Source organism: Elephantulus edwardii, unplaced genomic scaffold (assembly GCF_000299155.1).
Source record: "Elephantulus edwardii isolate Elephantulus edwardi_28Jun2011 unplaced genomic scaffold, EleEdw1.0 scaffold00090, whole genome shotgun sequence".
Lineage (NCBI taxonomy): Eukaryota > Metazoa > Chordata > Mammalia > Macroscelidea > Macroscelididae > Elephantulus > Elephantulus edwardii.
The window spans coordinates 129,377-147,663 of record NW_006399840.1 but is presented as its reverse complement, the minus strand read 5'-3'; the positions used below and the strand labels follow the sequence as shown (position 1 = coordinate 147,663).

General features: G+C 41.3%; 1 protein-coding gene across 1 annotated transcript in view; it reads right to left on the bottom strand.

The window, feature by feature from the left end:
- Positions 1-5,945: 5,945 nt before the first annotated feature.
- KDM5B (lysine (K)-specific demethylase 5B) overlaps positions 5,946-18,287 on the bottom strand; it is a 74,776-nt gene continuing 62,434 nt past the window's right edge. Inside the window, exons 21-26 of the mRNA XM_006890528.1 lie at positions 17,609-17,767; positions 14,201-14,686; positions 11,067-11,178; positions 10,062-10,216; positions 8,253-8,573; positions 5,946-7,717 (exon numbers count right to left, since the gene is read on the bottom strand). Coding sequence (XP_006890590.1) covers positions 7,580-7,717; positions 8,253-8,573; positions 10,062-10,216; positions 11,067-11,178; positions 14,201-14,686; positions 17,609-17,767 — 1,371 coding nt within the window. The 3' untranslated portion in view covers positions 5,946-7,579. The remainder of the gene's footprint in view (positions 7,718-8,252; positions 8,574-10,061; positions 10,217-11,066; positions 11,179-14,200; positions 14,687-17,608; positions 17,768-18,287) is intronic.

Sequence of the window (18,287 nt, the reverse complement as noted above, 5' to 3'; positions counted from 1 at the left end):
TTCCTTGTTGGTAGAGTTATAACAATGGGCTGACCCTCCAGCAGGTTTTCAGGAGATTGCCTTTCTCCCAAGGAAAAGCTGGCAGGACCACAAAGACACACACCCACCCGCCATGCTCTGGTAGTCTAGTAAGGAGCTGTGAAGTGTACCCAAAGGCATGTGGTTCAAACCCAGCAGCTGCTTCATAGGAGAAAGATGGGTCAACTCCTTCCCAACGATTTGTTGTTTTCAAAAACCCACCAGAAGGTCAGCTAACTCCACAGTACACACCTCCACCATCCTTAGGTCTATTCCAAGTCTTTGCAATCCTACAGGACTGGGCAGGACAAAACAGGATATATAGGCCAAATCCTGTTTCTTCCTCCCTTGGAGCAGCTGCTGAATACAAATGGCTGATGGTACGTAGCCCAACGCTTAACCTATCAGGTCTCCTCTATCCTTAAAATGAGCGATTGCAAAGGTAGTAGAGGATGCATGGCCCGTGTATTAACAGTAACAGCTCTGGCGTAGTTACTGGTTCCAAGTGTACCAATTGTACCCCATCCCAGCTGAGGTCCCATATTCCCCCCAACTTCTTCCCTAGTCTAACACTCAGCAGCAGAGTTGTTCTGCTTCTCTGAGGGACTCAGACAAACTCCTCAGTAACACACTCTGACCCAGACCAGACCCTTAGCCAGAGGCTCTATATGGAGGACAGGACTCAAGAGTGACGTTTAATTAGCACATCTTGATCTTCTGAGAACAGGCAATGTCTCCCTGGCCATCACTCACTGCCATGACCACTATCATGGCTTCCAGCACTAATTTCTCCACTGCCCACACTCCCTTAAGTCTATAAACCCTCTCGGCTAAATATTAGTTAAAGGGGAATACAGTGCAAAGACTCAAAGAACTTCTTTTGCTACAAAGGACTGAAGCCCTATTTTAAAAAATAACTCAAATTGTCTTCAAATCATAACCAACTCATTGCTGACCGTCCACTGGTTTTCAGAGGTGTTAACCCCAAGAACTGATGTCTCTGAATTGTGGTTTTGGAGAATACTGAATAACCCATGGAGAGCCAGAACAACACTGGGCCTTGGAGGAAGTATACCTCGGAGGCTCTGTACAGGGAAGGATGGTGACGTTTCCTTCCCTCTATTTATATGTATGTTGTCAGGAAGGACCAGTCCTTGGATAAGGACATCACGCTGGGAAAGGTGGAGGACAAGAGAACGTCCCCAACAAAACGGCTCGACACAGTGACTGTGACCGTGGACTTGGAGCCTGGCTCCATGAGAGGAGGACGGTACAGAATAGGGCAAGGTTCACGCCTGTTGTCACAGTGTCACTATGAGTTGTAGTAGACACTATGGCACCTAACAACAAATCCCAGGAGAGGAAATTGTCCATCTCTCTCCCCGGAGTGACTGGTAGATTCAAACCTCCAGAGGTGCCACCTCTGGGTAACAACAGAACTCCATAGAGATGACTCTGAAACTTCGAGACTTTCAAAAGCAAACCCCGCAAACTCATTGAGTCTGAAACAGCTGCCCCTGCCAATGCTGGGAGGACACACACATCATTTCTCCTTGAGGAGCAGCAGGTGATCACCACCACGGCCCGGCCCCGGGCCCCGCAGCACAGCCTTTGGATTAAAAGGGAGCAGACTTTACTACGAGCCTCAGTCTCTTCTGGAGCTCTGTGTTGTTAGCTGTCCAGCCAAATCCGGCTCAGAGACCCTATGAACATCCGACCTGAACGCTGTCCTATCCCGTGTCATCCTCACAATCTCAGACACACTCAAGCCCATTGCCACAGTCACCTGTTCATGGGTCTTCCTCTTTCGCCCCATCTTAATCATCTTACTAGAGGGAGCTCCTGGTGGCCCAGAGCAAAGTAGCTGTGCTGCCAACCCAACAATGCAGTTCGAATCCACTGGCTTTATGTACCGCCTCTGAAAATCCCTGGGAGGTCAGCTCCGTCTTGCCAGTTCACAGCATTCGATTTGAAGCTGCCTGCTGCTGCACTTAGCAATGTCCTCCCCTGCGATTTACAGCCTCTAAAAATCGGCTACAGGGTCAGTTAGGAGTTGGTTCCCACTCAACAGTATATAGCAGAGATTATTTGGTAATGCGCTCTTGATGAGCTCTCCACTTCCGGCCAACCTGAATGGGAACACCTCCATGACCATGTTTCGTGTCATTTAAGGAACTGAGTGCCACCTGGTGGCCAAGCCTAAAACTGGCAGCCAGAGTTGCCTTAAAATTGAGTAGAGATGGTAGCTGAAATCCTTAACTGGTATATCCAAGCAACATAGCCTGTTCCTTCTTCCAACTCACTGCTTTGGTTTCTTTTCCTGTGTTCAGATGTATGGATATTGTTCATTCTTGGACCATTTACAGTCTGGAGACGAGCAGAGGAAGGAGTGGAGTGGGATGAAATGAAGCAAGCATGAAAACCACTTGTGGGCACTTAATTCCACCATGCCCTCTGCTGGACAATCTCCAAAGCATGAAAAGGTTGGGAAGGGCCTGTCCCATGCCCAGGATGTCTCCTCGTGTGAATTACTTGAGATTAGAAAGGGCCTCAGCTGAAATATACCTGCAATCCCACCTCAGTGTCTGGTCTGTCCAGTTTAGTTATGGAACACACCATGGTACTGACCATTGAAACCCTTTGCCCATTTGGGGATAACCTGAGGTTAAAAAGGGTTAGCAATGTGCTAAGACATCTCTCAAAAAAAAGCTCATAACTAGGACAAGAAGTCACCAAGACAGAAGGTACAATCCTAGGTCATATTTCTCTGCTCTATTCCCCAACCTGCTAAGAACAAGGGAACATGGATCCCAGCGCCCATACTCTCAATAAGCAAAGGACTGGCAAACAGCAACAAGTTTAGAATAGAGACATCAGTTACCCTGATTCCAAAGTCTACCTTTCCCAGGGACAGGCTTGAGCAAGTCACTTCAGTTTTTCTCCTTATTTTTCATGCTTGTGAAATAAGGAAGCCCAATACCTAACTCAAAGGGTCATCTTTAAGAAGTGACAACCCTGATAGGTAACCACTGAGTATTTTTTTTTCTTTTCAATTAAACCCACCAAAACAAAATCCCATGTGTGCTGTCAGGAGAGAGGACAGTCCCAGAGGCTATGAGGCATCTTTAACTGGAGGTGTTGCTGATGATTTACAAAGTTTTACAAAGTATTCAGAGACAGGTTTAACACACAGATTAACCGAAACGTGCTTTGTGTAAAATATACAACTGGTCTTAACTCTGCTGTGAGCTCCCGGTGTACTCTCTTCTGTTTACACTGTTGAGTGTAACTTGTATAATTGTATGTGCACTAGCCAAAACATTACGATAATGCTTTACTTTCCTATTGCAATCATCAACAACAACAAAAAAGACTGAAAAATTTTTATGAAAATCAAGTTGATTGCTTATAGCACCTGCTATCAAACTCGGAGACTTAAGAAAATGAGCAAACATCCAGAATCCAAGGTGAAAGTTCTCCATTTAAAGTACTCATCCACTTTAAGAAGCCTAAAATCACACACAAATAATGTCCAAGTAAGCCCTTTACCCCCAGTAGAAATTTTAGAGCTAACTAAGTGAAATTTTAAACTGCAGTTAAATAAAATTTAATCACAAACATAATTAAATGTCTTTTTCATCTTTTGCTCTTTGAGTAACTTAAAACTACCTGCTCTCAGTCATCTGCGAAAGGGGGTTTACTTTTCCTATGTCCTAAGGAGAATTTATGGTCAGCACAGGCAGGCAGAGCAGTAGTCTTTGTATGAAACCTGCCTTCCTCTCCAAATTGCAGCTAGTAAGTGGGCCAGGCTTGAGATCTCAGGGGCAGGGGCCTGAGAGCGGGAAGTGTCTTAGAGAAGGGCCACTTTGTCTCCACATCCCACCCTATTACTCACCTGGAATAGACTAATTCCATTTCCACAGCAGCAATGCAGCAGATCATTCTGAAAACATACCACAAACCATACCATATCCGAGGCTTCAACCTTAGACAACCCAGAACCAAACAGGACACTGTATCATCTGTCCTGATGGTTGGCTTAAAGTGTTCCATTTATCTGGATATAAATAATAAGGTGCATTCCTAGGTAAGCCATCTTGAAACACGAAAATCCATTTCCTTAAGATGAATTTGGGATACACATTTTACAAATTAATACTGTTTAAATGGATACAACTTCCCATTTCACACAATATTTTGTTTAGGTGGCTTTTTAATAACATTTCTTTCACAAGTTACATTTGGAACCTGTAGAAGCTGAGAGGCTTACGTACCACATACAAGTAAGTGGTGACAAGGGTGAGTGGTATGCAGCCATCACTGGCATTTTGGAACCCTTGAACCCTGGGAACTAAGTGGGTTCTTGACTGTCTTCTTCCCCAAAGCAACATTACACCGGAATGAAACTGCACTTTCTGAACAGCTGTGGGAACACAGGCTGACTGATCCCTCACCCCCAAGTGTGGCCACAAGTGACAACTCTAAATATGTGCTGTCCAATCCTATCTCCTGTTACAAGGATAAGGTTATCTAGAATCCAGACTGTGGTAAATGGCAGGGACCTTGGAGAAGACTGAGTCTAGAAAAACAGCTGTGGGCAGTGTGCCGCTCAAGTGCCTGCACCCACGTCACCTGCAGACTGCCAAATGTCCATCGACATGGTAAGTGAAAGAAATGACAAGGTAAAAGCTGGAGAAGCCAAGTCTTTCTGCGTTCCAGGTAGGAGTCTATCTACTCTGTTCTCAGGCTTAACTTAAAACTACATCAAAGGGCTATGCCACTCTTTAATGGCCAATTAGATGCACCTTATGACATCTCTGTCAAACCACAGGATCCAAAGTCTAAATATTCTTACACCTTATTTTCTTAAGTCTGCATGGCAGGATGAAGCAGGAAAATATGGGTTTTCTGACTTTAGGTTAACCCTGAGATAGAAAAATGAGTTTTAGCACCCACAATACTCAAATGAAACTGCATAAATGTCACGCTCCATTACAGTCAGCCTAACCACATGATCTTTCTCTAAGCCGAAGGCTCCACCTGAGTAAGCCCTTTCCATGTGAGATCCCCTTAAAGTCCGTTATGGACGGAAAAGGAAAAAAGCCAACAGTCATCTTCTGGTGCCAAGTTCACCAGATTCAGGCCCCACTGATGGTCCTGGCTCAGGCGGGTCTAAGGCATCCCTGAGTGTCCCCCACCTCATGTACCTGCAAGACTACAAAGCTGGGAATATGTCCATTTCTGCACACACTTGGTGTCTTTCTCTGTAAGTTTCTCTAAGGAACCAGCCAGCACCATGGCTCACACACACAGTAAAGCATGATTCTAGAAATCATTTCTTGTAGCCATTTTGGATAGCCAAATGACAGGACAAATGGTAGGCAAGTCTCTCTTCATCTGTGGTTCTGGACAGTATATGCGTGGACAAACACTACAGAATAGGCTGTCACGCAGACTTCCTTTCATCACTTACTACCAGTATAACAATGCACAACTGACGTCTTCTGTGACTTCAGTGTCATCACACGGAAAAAGAATTGCTTTTCACTTTGTGAAGGGGCAATTTCAAATACATACATGCCCGCTTTTCCTTCCTTCCTTACCAACATTGGAATTGTGACATATTGTGTACAAATCCTATGTTAGGAAAAATATAGTATGAGGAGTGGGCAGTGTATACACTAGGAGGACAAAGGGCAAACAATGGGTTTATTCTTCTGTCAGTGACATTCTTAGGTCAGGACCAGGACAACTGGCACACTGTCCAAATGTCAAGGGAATTTCTATGAATTTGGATACTAAAATGGCCAAACAATTATTATTCCAGATTGTCTGGAGACTGTATTCCTCTCTGCTGGCCCCAGTATCCCCATCAGACAAGGAGGAAACATCACAATGACTATTGGAAAACTGCAGACAACTAGGAGTCATTCTTAAAGAGATTTAATTATTTGAATTGCATAAAAGGGGACAATACATTTAAATCTCTGCTACATCACCAACAGCGGGGTCTTTTTTTCCATTGTTTTTCTATTAAAGACCCACTAGAGTTCTACCCATTTCAGGTTTATGGCTATAGAATGTGGGGAAAACAAACATCAGCAACAGACTAGGAAAAATAAGAACCTGTTCCATTCTCAAGAATGCCTCCTCCACTGGAGAAGAGAGTCCTTTCAAAAGAAAAAGGAGGTTGCAGTGAAATGCAGGTGCACACTCCCAGTAAACAAAAGTAAGAAAGTGATGGGGAAGGACGTTAGGATGGCAGAGCCTGGTGTCCCTGCGACTCTCCTCAAACTGCCTTCTGTGAGGATGAGCATTCCTTCCGCTGTGCTGGGACAATGGAACCTGAAACCAAGTTTTCCTGTCAGCTCAAAGATGAAGAAACCTTGGGAGTGGAGTACAATGGTTTCACAATACTCTAAGAAAGTCTTTGTTTCTTTTTATTAAAAAAACCATGGCTTTAAGACAAACTCTGTTACTTAAAGACTGGGAGGTAGGAGGGAGATGCAATTTATTAGTGAGGGCTGGAGGCCTATGGCCCACCAACAGCACAGGCTACAACAGAAGGATCTCCTCATGTTGTTCGCAGGCTAGCATCTATGGCTACTGCAGCCTAGATGGACAGAGGCAAAGCAAGCAGTCCCCTCTGGCTCGGAAAAGCTCAAAAGACGGAGGACCAGCGGCAGCTGTAGTCTAATGGTTCTAAATAACCAGCATTTACTGTTATATTATAACCAAGAATTTATTCCACAATATAAACTTGCAACATTTGATACAAGCTACCAAAAAAATAGGGAAGGGTAGGAGGAGGGCAGGGAGAAAGCCAAAATACAGCTGTGGCAATTACTTACAGAGCAGTCTCTTTTCTACATCACTAGTTCATCAGTGACCCTAGAAACTAGACATTTGCGTTCTGTACATCAACCAAATGCTAAAGCACCAACACACTGTTCATATGTTTGTTGTTTTGTTTTAATTCCAGCCACTGAATCCAGACATGGAAGTTATTGCTCAGATAAATAAACCTAGTCTACCATGAGGGGTGGGAAAAAAAGGAGATAAAGAAATAAACAAAAACCCCCAAAAATGAAAAACTCAAGTACCCCAATGTGGTAACAGAGTAAACAGGAGATTCCTCAAATGAGGATTTACTGGAATTTCTGATGCCCTTCTGGACACTGAAACCGAGTTGGACTCTTAAGCCATAAATCCCAGAGGTAAGATTTTAATGCTGTACATGAAAAGGTGCAAGATTTGATGCCTTCCAAATTGGTGGAAACCCCTGCAAAAAACAGTCAGCATTTCAAATCTCAACAATCACAAACAACTCTTAAGGAAAAAAATACAAAATGTGTCAAAAAATTTTTAGTTGGTTTTTGTTTTGTTTGTTTTTTTCTTTTTTTCAAAGAGTTCTGGAAAAATGATCCCATAAAGAATAGAAATAGCACCGTTTACAGGCTGGAGTGAATGCCAGTCCTGTAGCTTTGCTGAGAAATTGAAGGAATCTTCTAGGTTGGAGTCCTGAATTACATGAAGGAGAAGGGGGTTTGTTTTGTGATTTTTACTTTCGGCTTGGTGCGTCCTTCACAGTACAGCGCACACAGATGTAGTCTTCCTTCTCTGCCATCTCTGGAGAAACACCAACACAGACCTGATGAAACCACTGATTGCAGCTGCCATCACACTGGACCCAGTCCACCTGGTTACAAAGAGCAGGGAGATGGGATTTTCAGAGGAAAAAATGCGATTCAAAACTGGGCAGGCCAGCCTCAAGATATTCAGGCCATTTACCACTAACGGCCCCTGTCCCATCACTAGGATTTCTGGCACAAAAGCTAAGCCAGAGAAGTGGAGCTGGCCCACCAGCCAAAGCAACCGAGTCAAAGCCATTCTTCAAGTCGTGACTGCTTTGGGGTTAACACTGTGTCGCCCTGTGATAAGCAAAAGGGTGTTACATCAGCATCCCTCCCACCTTCTTAGCGTCAGGACGGTGGAAAGCTGGAGGAGCAAGAAAAGGAAAAAGGGAAAAAAAACCAAGAGTTTCTTCAAGAAAAGGGAGGAGACCCAGGAACGATGGTAAGAGCAGAGATATCAGTAGGGGAGGGCTGAGCAATCCATTCAGATCAGCTCAAAGCAGGTTAAGCAGAAGAGAAAGCCCCAGCGAGATGAGGTCTAGCTTACAGGGTTTCTGAGTTAAGGGAAAGCACGTCCTCTACGGCCCAAACCTCACTGACCTCATCTCCTTCTGGCTGCAGGCAGCTCACAGCTGGGCAGATGGCATCTTCATCCTCAGAGTCCTCCTGTTCCGAATAGGATGTGTCTGAGGGCAGGGAATGAGTTTCAGCTGAACGGGCTAATTCATAGCTATGCTCTCTCTCTAACTTGAAATTGTTCATGTCCTTGGAGTGGCTCAGTTTGATTTTCTTCTTTTTGGGGGTCCGCATTTTTTTAATTCGATCCCACCGCTCACTGGATAGGTCCTCTCTTTCTAGGCGCCTCTTCAATTTTCTCTCAAGACTGTTGAGACCGTCTCGCTTCCCTCGGCAGCAATCACTCTGTGTAGAACATGGGCAAGATCAGTTTTAGACGACAGCCTGCTTATCATGAGAGCCAGTTAATCTAAAGACAACACGTGTATTAAAAGCAAGATGATTCCCGAGTTGAAATGGAAAAACAGCAGCCTTAAACATCCCCTATAAAACTGGTTTCAGTTTAACAAAGTTCCTCCTCCTCAGTGTTCATGCTATTAATAACAGACTAGAAAAAGGAAATGTTAAAGATATTTCAGCACAACCAACAAGCACCAGAAGAAATGATGACTGCAAATATTCTTGTTTCCAACCATCCTTACATAAGCGAGGGACCACTGTTGTTTAAACCTTAAGGAGATGGGCTGACACTGAGTGGCTACAACAACAGACTTCAGCCCAGCAGCCACTATGTGGACTCTTCGTTCTATTGTACTCAGGACTGCTACGAATCAGAACCAAGGTGACAACAACTAACAGCAATATCCTAAGGTCTCAAGGAACCTCACAACTGACCATTCTTCTAAAAAGACACAGATCTCCATCTAACAGAAGAAAGGTGCATCATTAAATGAAGACAATTAGTGCTAAAACTCAGCGGGACCATCTACATCTGAGAGGGACCCGATGGTGGAGTCACACTGACGTGCGCTGCCATCCTAAACACAGTGGCCTCTCTGCTGGGTCAAATCCACCAGTGGCTCCATGTGAGAAAGGTGGGACCGTCTTTTCTAGTGTGATTTAACACTAGAGGGTCAGCTATGAGTTGATTTCGGTTCCATGGCAATGGGTTTGAGATGGTTGGTTGATTAATGGAATGATAATGGAATCGAAAACTCTAAATGCCATTAATAGTTCTCACGCTAATCATTAGTTCTCACGCTATCTTCCGCAAAAATTCTTGTCCTAACATGGCCTCAGACCTGCCTAGTAGTTTTTCTATCTTGATTCTATTCCTGGTGTCTCTTAAACGATACATGCCAGCTAGTTCAAGTAGCAAGAGGCAGCAGCCTCCTTAATCTGCAAGGAAATGGGACTTTTAATGGTATCCTTGAAGAAATAAGGGGTACCCTCAGTTTAATAATCCAACCGCCACAGTAAGTGTGAAGGGTAAAAACAAAGCCTTTGTTAAATGCTGACGCCAGGAATATACTTGACTTTTAAAAAAGATTTCATCAGAAGAAATGCTATCATGTATGATTTTCTTTTTATCTCAATAGTACTCCTATCACAAAGGAGGAAAATTCTATTATTATTATTAGGGAAAATGAAGAGAAGCAGCTTGCTAAAAAGGAAAACAAAAAAACCAGGCAGGATTTTAAGATAGGACCAAAGCTCCAGTCCATGTGCACAGGCCAAAGCATGTCACGTACAGCATCTGGTCTTACTGCCGGTCTCAGGGACAGTTTGTGAAGGAGAGTTTGCATCTTTTTCTGGACCTTATCCTTCTCATTATTTAGATGGATGCTATGAGTCTCAGACTCTGCCTTCCCCAGCAGATTCTCAGATACTTACCTTCTCACTGCTGGGTCTCACTGGTGAGCTTCGGTCAATTTGCTGACCAGGGCTTGGCTTTGCAAGTAAAGTCTGGTAAAGTTCCTGAATTTCAGGAAGGGATACCTGGAGCAACTGGGCCTCCATCAACAGTTCGTTCACTTCTGGACTAATGCCTGTTGAAGAGCAGACCAAATCATAATGATGTATTTATTCCACCCTAATTTGCCTCCTTACTTATTGCGATCACAATGGATAGCACATCTGCCTCAATGGACTTTAACAGAAAGTTGTCAGCCTGGGGCAAGGGCAACATGCATGGAATCAAGTGGCTGTGACATTACTAGACACAAACTGTGACAGTATGACAAGGATCAAGAGTCCAGCTGCAGCTGTACAAAGAACTCATGTGGCAGGCATTTACAGATAAGGATTAGGAAAAAAAGGAGATAGATTTCAAATGCAGATTATCTTTAAGATCCTTTCCAAGTCTCCTAATAGATTAATAAGGGAGTTCATGACTTAGCATTGGCATTAAGTTAACAGTTGGCAATGCCAGTAACCCTTTCATCTCTGAAAGCACAGGGACATACATGGTCTTCTTCTCTATTTCTTTCATGTTTAACAGAATGACCCTTCAATCATGACCCTTCTGTCTTATAAATGCACAGTAATCATATGCTATATTCAAGAATGAGTCCTTTTTTATAGTCCCTAAAAACTCGTGGTTGCTGTGATGCTGAAGCCTGTGACAGTGATGTGCCAATCGTGGTAATGGGCACCCATGGTGGACAGTGTTGGCTGGAGCTTCCCGACTAAATCAAGCCTAGAAGCAGGAGCGGCATCCACTTCCAAAATGGCTTGCCTCTGGAAACTCTATGTACGAACAGTGCTCTCAGGCTGTTCATTCATAGGGTTGTCTACGACTCGACGTCACCAAACAACAACAACAAATCACCTCTAAAAAAAACCTAGTTCAAGATCACTTGTTACTATCTAGCCCCTGAAATAAATCAAAGTACAAACCACTAAGGGGGATACAACTTCGTCCAGTTGAGAAAGGGGAGTGTAAATATGAGGTTCTGTTGTCCCAGTCCTCAGGCAAGGAAAAGGATGTGGTGCCAGATGGTAGAGGTACCTAATGGAAAGAAAGCATTTCAAGATAAGGCTTTTTTTAGGATTATTCATTATTATTCTCACCAATCAACAAAAAATTGGGATGCTCAGACAGGTAGTCAGAAAAAGCACCTAATTTTCCCAAACTAAAGGAAGTTTCCTGGCATCTTACCCTCAAACCCAGACCAAATCCACTGCCATCAAGTTGATTAAAATAGGACAGCACAGAGTAGTCTGAAAAGTTTCCTAAGCTGTAATCTTTCAGGAAGCAGACTGCTACATCTTTCTACCACAGAGAGGTTAGTGGATTTAAACTGCCAAGTGCTAATCACTGTGTCAAAAGGCTCCTTTCGTGGCATCTTAGATTTGGCCAAATCAATTCACATGCTCCTGAAGACCAAGCTTTACCAATTTCAGGAAGTGAAGAGAATCAGAAAATAACATTACAGATCTGTGACAAGAGATCACATAGCTCTTTACTCTTTATGTAATTCTCCATGTTGACAATCTACAACAGGACACATCTTTGAGTAAATCAACTAAGGACTAAGTGCCATTTCATTTTTGACCACTTAATTTTTAAAAGTACATCTGAATATGTAAATAAATGTTGCATGTGATGTATATAGAAAGGTATATATGTATATACATTTATATATGACATGTGAGTTTTATAGATGTGTGTAAATATATGTACATGTTGTGAGATTTGCAAATGTGTGTAAAACGTATTTGTGTATATAATGGTGTGATATGTATTAATTTATATATGTTCATAAATAATTTATGTGAATATATACATACATATGCGTTCATATGTGATGTGTGACATATAAATGGGTATGCATATAAATATTTAAATATAAATATATATATACATATTCATACAAAAATGTGTTATGAAATACACATACATGTACATGATCTTATATGAAGTTAAATAATGATGTATGTTAATATATACATATGTGTATGGGGAAAATAGAGAAACCATTGTTCTTGTATGCTGTGTATTGTCAAGTTGGAACCAACCCATAGGTTTTCAAAAGCAGTTAATTTCTCAGAAGACTGCCCATCTTTCTCCTGCAGGGCAGCTTGTAGATTCAAACTGTGTACCTTTGTGTTGGCAGGAGAAGGTGTGTCAGAGACAGTGAGGTTGGCACAGGATAGAGCAGGATTTAGGGCTGTTGTACATAGGGTCTCTATGAGTTGCAGGCAATTCTACAGAACATAACACATGTTGGGGAAACAAGACAAATGTTTTAATGCTGGGTTATCTAATTATTCAACGAACATTTCACCTAGACACCTGCTATGCAGGCGATAAGGAAACAAATATAACAAAGCTAATTCTGTCTTAATCTCTGACATTCTGAACATTTGATTCATATAATTCTTGTGTCTGTGTATGTATAATGCAAAGTATTTGTGGTATCTCTAACAGAGAAACATATGTTGAATTTAAAGTCAAGAGGTTGACCTTACAAGAGAAAAGTGAATGCTGCCTTTCCGTTTATACTTTTCTACAGATGACAGAAAGCTCTGCTGAGCCCAGTCATAGACTTTTTGTAGAAAGATTATGGAGGGAATGACATAGCTTTTCCTCTGAAGTAACACAGTATTCAAACACTTCCCAAAACTATTATTCCTCAAAGGGCAGTAAGAGAATGTTAAGAGCACTTTCCCTTGTTACTCAGTGACTTAGGCAGGAAAAAGCAGTAAATAAAAAAGTGTGTCATCAAGAATTAAAAAAAAAAAACCCAAACACATAGATCCATACAAGTATAAATCTATCTAGATTGAAACTTTTAAGTAAAAAACCTTTTATGAATCTTTGTAAATGTAAACAGTGTACAGAAATAGTTACTAGGAACTCTGGTGGCCTAGTGGCAAAAAGCTGCACTGCAACCCCAGAGGTGCACAGTTCAAATCCACCAGACGCTCTGCTGGAGAAGGAGGGACAATCTCCTCCTGTACCGGTCAGATCCAATTTGATGGTGCCACACACAAAAATATATTAAAAAAAAATAGTTATGATTAGTTTATGTCAGAATTGCTTTGGCCTTCTTAAATTAGAAAAATCCCAACCCCCCAAACTAAAAAACCTTAACTATTATGGGGGGGGGGGGAACTGCAAAATATAAATATTTTTTAAAAAAGGAAGAAAATTTATGAATCTTATGTACCACCAAGCAAATGCCAGGGCTAGCATACAATGTTAGTTCTAGATTACTTATTCACTTAAAAAGAAAAATAAAATAGTTTTAATAAAAATTCCTAAGCCATGAAAAACAAAAACAACCAAAATTATATGAATTAGCATATAAGACCTAAAAATCATTAGCATATCGTGTTTCCAGACACAGACACAGTTCAAAACTACGATAGCATAGCTCCTGGAGAAGCAGCTTGATGACACCAGATGCCACTCTCACTGGCTGGGGTACACGCTGCCTGTTGTTTGGCTTCACAGTAAAACAAACACTGAAAGCTAGTCTCCTGTTTTACATAAAGGCAAAAAATCTCCCAGCTTTATTTCCCCTAGCAGATCAGAACTACACCTAAAAATAACAGGTCTTAAGGGAGCTCTGGCGGCCTAGAGGCAAGAAACTGCACTGCAATTCCGAAGGTATGTGGTTCAAATCCACCAGAAGCTCCGCTGAAAGACGGGCAATCTCCTTCTGTGCCAATCAGATCCAATTCAACGATACACAACAGTATAAAAAAAATAGGTTTTTCCTAAAGTAAAGCTGCATAAAGTGAACATTCGAAAAGAGAAGGACATGTGCACAGAAAAAAGTGAATACTTGTTCTATAGAAATAGAATACCTGACAAACTCTTGGCTTTTAAGTAGATAAATAAAAACAACAGGGTAGATACACATGACTCTTGAAACAGGAAGCTATAGATAAAATAAGAGCTTAACAGTAAAGTGAACATCAATAAAAAAGGAAGAACAAAGAAATTGGTACTAGAAAAAGGTACAGAGCTGCCATGTGGATTTCAATCAGCAGCAGAGGTAGGAGAAAATGCTGGACCTCACCTTGTTTATCTCCGACACCTGTCCTGTTGAGGCTAGCCATCGGCTATATAACAGTCCTGACCCAACTCGATCTTGCACAAATTTTAGATTCCCTGATGAAAGCAGTTGCTGGGCTCTGTGTTGCCAGTTCACGGTTCTTTCAATCATGTATCGAAGTGCATCTCCCTCAGGAAGGCGAACTCGAATACGCTGCAGGGAAGCCAGTAGGGGCAAAATTTTCTCCAGGGGGGGTTTCTCTGACCTCCGACAATGGGGACAAAGCCAGACTTGGGAGCCTTGAGAAGTACTGGGCACTGCCACGCAGGAGGTATGGAAAGCATCCCTGCAGAGTTCACACTGCATCATAGGTGCCGCTGGCGCCTTCTGACACACGCAGACCTTCATCTCCACATCTTGGACAGGTGACAGCAACTTCCCTTCATTGGCTAGTCTAAGAGACTGCAAGGCTTCCATTTCCCTCAGACGTGCCTCTCCAAGTGTTACCATCTGAAAAAGGAATTATAAGTTAGTAACAAGTCACAGAAAGCCCAGCCTTTCCATAAATCTCAAGAGTTTGAATGGTTATGGGAAAGGACTACAGTATAGATTTTATCTGTCACCATGCAATGATATTAATCTTTGCCTCTTCTTGGTCCTGCTCCACACTAGTTGTGTGACCATGTGCAGCATATCTCACTGTGATTCAGGCTTTCTGCATGTGAGAAAGTAGTTCCAGTCCTAACTCAAATAGCTTTGATAATAAATGAAAGATACATGGTAGAATATAGAACACTATCTTCCTGGCACACAGTAAACAATGTGATCAATGACTCAACGTAACACTTCTTAAACATCCTACTTTCCTACAAATTTATCCCCTAGGAAATTCACTTCTCTTGAAACTTTAAGAAGAGGCTTTCCATATTTTACATGTACAGAAGTCTGGAGTTCATTTATTGGTCAGTTCCATTAACCTTTGAGTCCTTCAAGACAAGGAATTTTGGATTTAAAAAAAAAACAAAACACAAAACAACCTGCTAAGAGCAACCTTTATACAGGATATCATACATGCCTCTTACTCTCTCTTTCAACAATGGCTGTGAGATGCAAGTACAGGTAATGAAGTTGGAGTCTTTAAAAAAAGTAAGTAGAGAAAAAAAGTAAATAGAAACCACTTTTTACGATACTTTTTTCATATTGGCAGGGACACACACAGAGTAAAAATAAGATGACTAGGACAAAGACAAGAACAAAAAAATGTGCAATATGAATTTTTCTCTGCAGAAGTTACAATATACTCAGATTATTGTCTTTCCTTCTAAAGAGGACCAAATTAGCTACTTCTAATGGAACTTTTAAAAAACAAATACATTAAGCATCTGCTAAATACAAGGCAGCCAATGCACAAATAAGCCCTCTTATCACAAATTTATCATGTTCTCATGAAGTATTATTAAAGCACAAAGGTGGCAAATCTTAAATTATAAGCCATGTCAAATTTAATGTGCAGTTTTATCACCCAGTTTCCCAAGAAAAGGTTGGACCAGTAACATCTTCATTGAGTGCTTCACTGATGGAAGGTTTTCCTAAAGTTTAGCTTTACCTTTTAGAAACAAATGCTGTTGGTTGTTAAGATCTACTCCTTTCTTAAACACAATACCCAAGTCTGTAAAATGCTAACTATCCCAATTAAAATTACTCCTAATTATCACATTCATTCACTATTATTACCATTTTCTTGAGTGTAAAAATCAGAATGAATTCTTATTTTTCTGGCTGGTTTGTTTTTGGGGTTTTTTTGGTGGTGGGTTTATTGTTATTGTTGTTTTTTTATTTTATTAAATGGGACCTGGCTCTTTCTTTCCTTAGTCTTCTTTCTGAAGATCTTTTGTTTTGGTTTTTTATTTGTTTTCTTTCTATCTCAGTAAAAAGCTTGCATCTCTTACTGAGTTTTTATCCAATCATTCATACAGAAAACTCCAACATCTCAACAAGAAAAAGACAGACAGTACAATTACAAAATGGGTCAAGGACCAGAATAGTCAGATGATCAAAAAACACATGAAGAAATGCTCAAGATTATCAGTTATTAGAAATACAAATAAAAACAATGAATTATCATTGTACCCCAGCAAAACCAGCAATTTTTAGATATTATAATTAATCAACTCCAATTAATGTTATATGAAACAAAATGTACATGAACAAAACATGCCAAGGGATTAAGGAAGAAAACAAGCCCTGTTGCAACTTTATGTTACAAACATTCCCTACAGGTTTCTTTTGTCTTTTGGTTTTGTTTTTTTTTTAAAAAAAGGTCACTTCTTGTTGTATGCTGTTGAATTGGAACCAACCCATCCATAGCTGGTCCTTCGGTCAGTAAACTACAAAGGAGGAGGCTGCCCTTTCTTCTCTTCCTTCTCTCGAAGAGCAGCCAGTGGATTCAAATCACATGCTTTTGGGATTGCAGTGCAGCTTCTTACCACTAAGCGATCAGAGGTTCCCTAAAAGCCTCTCAGTTGTAGACAAATCCAAACGCTGTAGGCGCTATATACAAATGGAGCACAAATGACTGACCTTTCAGTGTTCTGCCATGAAGTTAAAAGTAATTCAGTAGGTTCTTATACCAGGGTCCATAGGTATATGTAAACTAAAATCTGAGTTACTGTGTATAAATGTATAAAACTGTAGGCAGCTATTTCAAAGCAGAAGACTTTTAACTATTTGTTAGTCTTCACAAAAAGCACAGATATAAGTAGGCCAAATTAGCATTTTAAGAATACCAGACCAAAGTCAGTCTGTGTCAAAAAAGAAACAAATCAAGGAAAAGTGCACGTAGATCACAAGCTAGTTCAACAGCTAATGAGGAAGATGAGGCAGAAGAGTCTGATGAACTAGTCTAGCACAAGAAACAGCTACATTCCTATCTGAAATAAACAATACTTTATGCCAACAAAAATAACCAAACTACAGAGATTTTCTTTTTAACCTAATAATCATGCTCACCACACAAGAGCTAAATACTGCTTCTTCAGCTTCTTGAAGATGGTATCTTTGTATCAACTAAGCCTAATAAATGTAGGTTTTGCTCAAATAAGAACTCAGTCCACTTTTCAGTGTATTGCTTATTGTTACATTACGAAGTTGGAGCTGCAGTTTCCCTTATCTAGGAGTCTTGTTCTTCCTAGTACTTTATCCCTGGTTCAGCCCACAGACACTGAGATAAGACCATTTGAGCCTACAAGACTGAAAGGCTTTCCCTGGATTGCCTGCATCTCTGTGCATCTTCTGTTCAAAACTTCCACATTTAACAACATTCAGAAACTGAGCTACTTTCAAAGCTATTCTTCCAGCTGCCTTCCTGTAAAGAGTAAAGGCTCAAACCCTCCCACTACACCACAAACAGGAGACGGGGAGCCCACAACGCACTGCTGACGCCGTCTCCTTGCTTTCGGTTAACGCTCTCTCCAGGTCGCTCAGACTCTCTAATTTGGTGGTTTTTTTCTTTCCACTTGGCAGAGGTTCCTTCAGCTTCCTCTGCTTTCTCTTCAACCCCAAAGGGCCAATATCGCATCGAGGACACAGCACCTAACACAAGACAAAGCACAACCACAGATAAAATCAGATTTCAGATAATGCATTACAAAGTCCCAAAATAATTCCCTAAGCAGTGGAAAGAATGCAAAATTCTTAACAGCAAATCTTTTCATTGGAACATGTAGCTCTGAGCCCAGAAAACTTCCTCTCTTAAGAAGATCAGAGGGAATCAAAAGACTGACAATGATTCCGTATTAATTAAAATAAGTAAAAATGTTATACATACAAATTCTAGTCACAATGCAAAGTTAATATTGGCTTATCAGAAAAGAGGATATGAACATGTACGGCTAAGCACAATTGATGCTAAGCACAATTGATAACAGTGCATCTAAATTCCAAAATCAATCTCCATAATAGTCTATGTGTTTCCCACTGCCAAGGGGGCCCTTTAGAATAGTGAGAGAAGACCTTCATCCTGAAACCCACAGCGTCCCTTTTCAGCAGGAAGTAGCTAAGAGAATACGCCATCCCCTTTTCCTTATGAATCAGGGTGAAGTCTCTCTCAGGG